General features: G+C 42.0%; 1 protein-coding gene across 1 annotated transcript; it reads left to right on the top strand.

Moving 5' to 3' along the window:
* Nucleotides 1–2,677: 2,677 nt before the first annotated feature.
* LOC120024004 lies at nt 2,678–4,052 on the top strand. Its single transcript, XM_038968092.1, has 5 exons — nt 2,678–2,693; nt 2,878–2,982; nt 3,077–3,346; nt 3,443–3,547; nt 3,667–4,052. Exons 1-5 carry the CDS (start codon nt 2,678–2,680, stop codon nt 4,050–4,052), a joined length of 882 nt encoding a protein of 293 aa, XP_038824020.1.
* The last annotated feature ends 2,468 nt before the right edge of the window (nt 4,053–6,520 follow it).

The raw sequence follows: 6,520 nt of genomic DNA, 5'->3' as shown, positions 1-6,520 counted from the left end.
AATTTGTATTTGTGGTCCTGGCGACTGGACCTTTTTTGGAATACCATTATTTTGGTCTTACTGAGATTTACTGTCAGGGCCCAGGTCTGGCAAAATCTGTGCAGAAGATCTAGGTGCTGCTGTAGGTCCTCCTTGGTTGGTGACAGAAGAACCAGATCATCAGCAAACAGTAGACATTTGACTTCAGATTCTAGTAGGGTGAGGCCGGGTGCTGAAAACTGTTCTAGTGCCCTTGCCAATTCGTTGATACATATGTTGAAGAGGGTGGGGCTTAAGCTGCATCCCTGTCTCACCCCATGGCCCTGTGGGAAGAAATGTGTTTTTTTCTAATTTTAACAGCACACTTATTGTTTGTGTACATGGATTTTTAATGTTGTATGTTTTTCCCCCAACACCACTTTCCATCAATTTGTATAGCAGACCCTCATGCCAAATTTCATTTTTTTTAAATCAACAAAGCATAAGAAGACTTTGCCTTTGTTTTGGTTTGTTTGTTTGTCAATTAGGGTGTGCATGGTGAATACGTGATCTGTCATACGATCATTTGGTAAAAAGCCAATTTGACATTTGCTCAGAACATTGTTTTCACTGAGGAAATGTATGAGCCTGTTGTTAATGATAATGCAGAGGATTTTCCCAAGTTTGCTGTTGATGCATATTCCACAGTAGTTATTGGGGTTAAATTTGTCTACACTTTTGTGGATTGTGGTGATCAGTCATTAGTTCCAAATATTGCGGAAGATGCTAGAGCTAAGGATGATTTTAAAGAGTTTTAGTATAGCCAATTGGAATTTGTTGTATGTATATTTTATCATTTCATTGAGGATAAGAGAGATTAAAGTAGATGTCACACGTCAAAATTTGATGGATGACCCTATGTGAACCTATGTGACCGCTATGTGAACCTAAGGGGCTGCCTGTCAGGACATCCTGATGGTTAGGTGGGGGTCTTTGGGGTAAGGGTCCAGTTGTCAGGTCAACCGGTAATGATTTATGACCCAAGCCTGATTTATGACCCTATGTAATGATTTATGACCCTATGTCATGTAGAAGGGTGCATGTCAATATTTGGGTTTCAGGTCAGGACATCGTGGTGGTTAGGGGGGGTAGGGTTGAGTAAGTGACCAGGTGTCAGGTCAACCTGTTTCTCACGGTTTGGGGGTGGTTAATGCCCCTTATAAAGCGGCTGAACAATACCTGTTTAAGCCTGTACATGATAACCCCCCTGAATATTAAACAAAAATGACACCTATGCCAATTTTAGGGATGTTATGCACGGCTTGTCATGAACCCAGTGACCAAAGCCTTGAAAAAGTTCTGTGTGAAGCTCCAGAATGTTTTAAAGGATTTTTGGGTACGAGTGAGGGCCACATGTCTTACATATTCCACCCGGAGGATTCTACGGTAAAGATATTCACAGACAGTGGACCCAAACCCCTTTATCAGGCAAAACCTGGGAGTTTTCCCCCGGCTCTGGGGATGAGAGAATGGCTAAACATCAGGCTGGCGCTTTGTAAAATTGAACAGGTCCTGAGTGGTACAAATGTGCCAGGATATGCTTTGGAAGAACAGGTCTGCGGCCGCAGTGATCTCAAGGCTCTAAGAATTGCTTCAATGGACTATAGCCCTGACAACAAAGTGACAATTTTAGCCTGTGACCTTTATGATAAGTCTAATGCTACAAAGTCTGTCAATTCTCCTGTAGCTTCCAGAGCACGCAAACATGTAAACTTTTTTATTCCTGTGTTTAGTTTTAAATGGGTGGATTATCCAATTTTCATAACCCTTATGAATAAGCTGGACATTCTCTTCCAAAATGGTGAACAGTTACAGCGCTGGGCGAGGCTTTCCTTGAGACAGAGTCAAGACCAAAAGGCCAGACGTCGGATCTACCCCTGGAGTGAAAACTTACCAAGTGTTGCTGAGCCTGGCAAGAGATCCCGGCATTTTGATGACCAACTGGACACTGACAATGGGGGGTGGTTGCATCAGATCCCTGGATCTGTAAGAACGGCATTGTAAAATACCTTAATAATGTAAGGCTATAAAATGTATGTACTAAATATTTTGAATGAAATAAATGGTTTTAAAATCAGAATCTTACCATGTCAGGAACTCTCGCGTTTGTTCACTCTTAGCGCAGTCGGTCCCTGAGAAAAAAACTTGCGCAATGTGCGCGCGTGTGTGTGTGTGTGTTTCAAAAACAGAGAAAAAAGGGTCGGGTGTGTTTGTTAAAAAAATACCCTTGCATCTGCGCTCAAGGCTCTCTATGCATGGGGGTCGTTTGAAACCAAGGTTTACACTATCTGGCAAAACAGATGCCTAAAAGTCATTCAGCCCAGCGATGTCGAGACCTCCCCACCCCCAGCATCTAGATGCTAGCCCCCGGAGATTTTAGAATATCAAAAAGATACCTAATGTTTAGACACCCCCCCAATACCCTATGTTTGAACCAAATGGCAGGTGTTTGAACCACATGTCTTAGGCTTCAAAGATAACTTTGAGGCGGTTTTAGCGCGAAAAAATACGACACCACGCGAGTCATACGGCTACAAAAGCTAAGCAAAACAGGTCCCCCTGTTAGCTTCGTTTTCGCGCATTTACCCTACAGCATTCCCCCAGGAATAGTTATCGGACGGACCCCGTTAAAAAAGATCATCTGGTAAAAACCCTCCTCATGGATATTTCTCAAGGTTAGTTCTTGAAATAAATATTTACATATGCTATATATTAGATTTGTTTGTTCTTGGGTATTGTTTGAAAACGTTGTATGTTATAGAAATATTAAACAGGCCTTAGGGCCCGGATTCTTAACGTATAAAATGTCAATATTAGCTAAAATGATTAGAGCTTTAATATTATCTAATGTTTTTTTAGAGTCTCAAACCTTCACTCAGATTCTCCGAGATATAACTGAACTCGAACCGGCCGTAGGGTCTCCGGAACAAATTGTTTACATCCCAACGCCGACCCTGAATTGTAGTAAGTAAGATTCAAGAATTCCGTAAGAATATTTATACCTTAAAAACAAAAAGTGTAGGCATCTTATATTAAAAGTTATTTTATGTGTTTACAGCTGAAATACATCCTAGAACGGGTGCCATAGGGAGTCTACACGGTTTCTGTGAAGGATATGCCTACGAGACAATTGTGCCCTACTCCCAGGATGTATTTACACACAAGCCGCAAACAGAGACTTTAAACGGCCTGTCAACTCCCCTGACCCAGGACCGTTGGACGCCCCCTATTAAACACCAACGGACAATCAGGGCCCAGATCCACAGGTCCGCTTCACCCGAACAATACTACTGGGAGGGTATTCACGAGACAGCGTTACAAGGACAAGGTATGAATCAATTATCATTTATATATATATTTTATTTTTATGCCTGAATATGTTTAAACATGGACTAATGGTGTTTTTTTTTTTTTTTACTTTCAGGCTCACAAGCTACAGACCAGGCAGATGCTATAATTAGGGTTGCCCAAAGACATGTTCCCGAGTTCTCAGAGCTTCTTCAGAACAGCCCTCTTCAAAAAAGCCGAGGTATTTAATTAATGTATTGTTAATATATAGGCTTATATCTGAAATGTATTTTACATTTTTATCAAACATATTTTAGGGTTAATAACCTATTTTTCTGTATGTATTATTTTTTAATGCAGACTCCTCGCCGGCTTATAAAGACATCCAAGAAGCTACACATCTAGATCCCGAAGAGGCGCCAAAGACCCCAGTCACCAGAACAGCGAAGCCTGATGATTTCAAAGTTTTAAATGACATTTCTGAGGTAGACGATTTGATGTTCTGTGAAGTGGCCAACCTTATTGAAGCGGCCAATTCTGGTGGGGCAACAGCCTCTTGTGAAATAGACCAAGCCGTGCTTTTCAAGGCTTTTACACAGGGTTTAAAATCACGAAAGGCTTTACTTCAACGTCGTATGGGTATTCTATTCGAACATCAATACAATCAGGATGTGTCATTCTGGCGTAGAGAGCTTCCCCGCATGTTAAACAACAGTAGGGTTAAAACAATCAAATACCTCCGTTAAAAAACACATATGTAAAAAAAAAAAAAAAAAAACACAAGCACACACATCCTTAAGTAGAGAAATGGCGCCCCCTATAGACCTAAGCGAGACAATTGAAACCCTCTTAGCGGAAATCCCTACAGAGCTCCAAGATATAATTAACCATATGAATGATTCTGGGCTAATTGACATAGGGGCTATAGATGAAAACCTATTATCCCAGATTCCCTCCGAACTCATTGAAATTATTACACGTATGAATGAGTCAGGGTCTGCAGATGAAAACAGGTTATCACAGATACCCGAATCAATCATATCTTTAATTACCCAGATGAACGAGAGCCCAAGGTTTAATTATGCACCCCCTACACCTCTAAGCCATCCTTTAACACCCTTGTTCGAAGAGGAAACCCAATACGATGTTTTTGAACAGCTGAACAAATGTCTATCAAATCTGGAGCGGGAAGGTCTTGATCACAATGTACAGAACGAAAGCCCTAGGTTTAATTCTGCACCACCTACACCTCTAAGCCAGCCTTTAACACCCATGTCTGAAGAGTCTGAAACCCAATACGATGTTTTTGAACAGTTGGACAATTGTCTAGCAAATCAGGATGGGGATGGTCTTGATCGCAGTGAACATGTTTTGTATCGAAATAAATTCCACAATATTGAGGTTCGACAGTTTTTCAATTTCGCATGGGGGGGTCAGATTCGGGAATATGCTGTGTTTTACGTAATGCTTATGGACACTTTGAATGAACTGGTAGATAGAGTTAGAGCTTATAGCCAACCAAGGGATACCTTACAGTTGGAAATTTTTGGAGACAGTCTCCAGAGCCGTGTGTCGCTTATTTTAAATAGGGGTGAAGCAGATCTTGAACAATTTGTTAACCTGCTAGAACGCCTTGTTCAGTCAAATTTAAACGTGCTAGCAGATAGGACCCTCGAACTTGTAGTACAATTAGTCCGGCCACCACAAGGGGGCGGCGGGCAGAGACGTAAACTCGATAGCCTGATGCAGTCCGAAATCATAAGCAATAAAAAGGCCTACCTCATAATCGTTCACAATCATGGTAATAAGCTATGCTTTGCCATAGGTTTGGCCCACTTACTCAGCCCAGGATGTACAGAGCGCGAAGCGTTACAGAAAGCTCAAGAGCTACAAAAGGCTGTGGGTTTAGGTATACAGGAGGCTGTGGCTTTCTCAGACATAGGCAAATTTGAAAACTTTCTGAATATCAAGATTGTGGTTTTGTACCACAGCAGGGCTAATGACGCTCTCTTGAAGTTCCAAAATATACAAGAGCCACACCCTAAGACTATGTACTTTTATGTGCAAAATGAGCATTACTATGCCGTAACTAACATCACAGCATTTTTAGGCGCCCCATATGTCTGTCCAGCCTGTCATACCGGCTACACCCGCAAGGGGGGGCACTCGTGCCGTTATAACTGTTCAGTATGTCTGGATAAACATTGCCCTATGCAACCGCTAAACTTGACACCCTGTGAGGATTGTCACCGCACATGTCGTTCGGCCTACTGTTACGAAAAACACAAAACTGAAACATGGCACCCCAAGGCCTGTAAATCTGTAAGCATTTGTGACATTAACAAGAAATGTCCAAAATGTCATTGCAATTACAACCTTAAAATAGACAGCCCTAAACCCCATGTTTGTGGAATCATACATTGCCCAATCTGTAAAGGGCCCTTGAAAAGCAGAGACGCAGAAGTTGTTCAAGAAGTACCACATGAGTGTTACATTCAGCCCTTGGCTGAAGATGAACATACAGAGAAATATGTTTTTTATGATTTTGAGACAAATCAGCAATCAGGGGTTCACTTGCCTATTTTTGTATCTACCATGACTTTCACCGGTGAAAAGTGGTCGGCCGAGGGGCCCGATTGCGCCCGACTCTTTCTAAAACATTTTAGAAAGGCCCAGTACAGAAACTTCACGTTTATAGCTCACAATGCGCGAGCCTATGACTCCTATCTGCTTCTGAACCCTTTGATACAGCAAGGCGTGGCGCCCAGTGTCATTGCTCAAGGGAGTAAAATCTTATGTTTTGTTGACCACGCCTTCAAACAGAGATACATTGACAGCTTAAGCTTCTTACCCATGAGATTGGCTCAAATGCCAGAGGCCTTGGGTTTTGAAAACTCGGTCAAAGGCTATTTCCCCCACTTCTTCACATCTGAGGAGAATCTACATTATATAGGAGCTTATCCAGCCCCCGAAATGTACGGTTGTGATCAAATGTCTACCAAAGAGCGTGAGAAATTCATGACGTGGTACGAGACAGTAAGACATGGAACTTTTGATTTTCATAAAGAGATGGAATCATACTGTGACAATGACGTGGTTATACTACGTGAAGGATGCCTCAGATTCAGAGAAGAGGTAATCAAAGATGCAGGCATTGACCCCTGGAGCTGTACAACTAGTGCATCCGCGTGCATGAAAACCTATCGTACACACT

The sequence above is a fragment of the Salvelinus namaycush genome, chromosome 29, assembly GCF_016432855.1.
Source record: "Salvelinus namaycush isolate Seneca chromosome 29, SaNama_1.0, whole genome shotgun sequence".
Lineage (NCBI taxonomy): Eukaryota > Metazoa > Chordata > Actinopteri > Salmoniformes > Salmonidae > Salvelinus > Salvelinus namaycush.
This window is presented reverse-complemented; position numbering and strand designations above follow the sequence as displayed.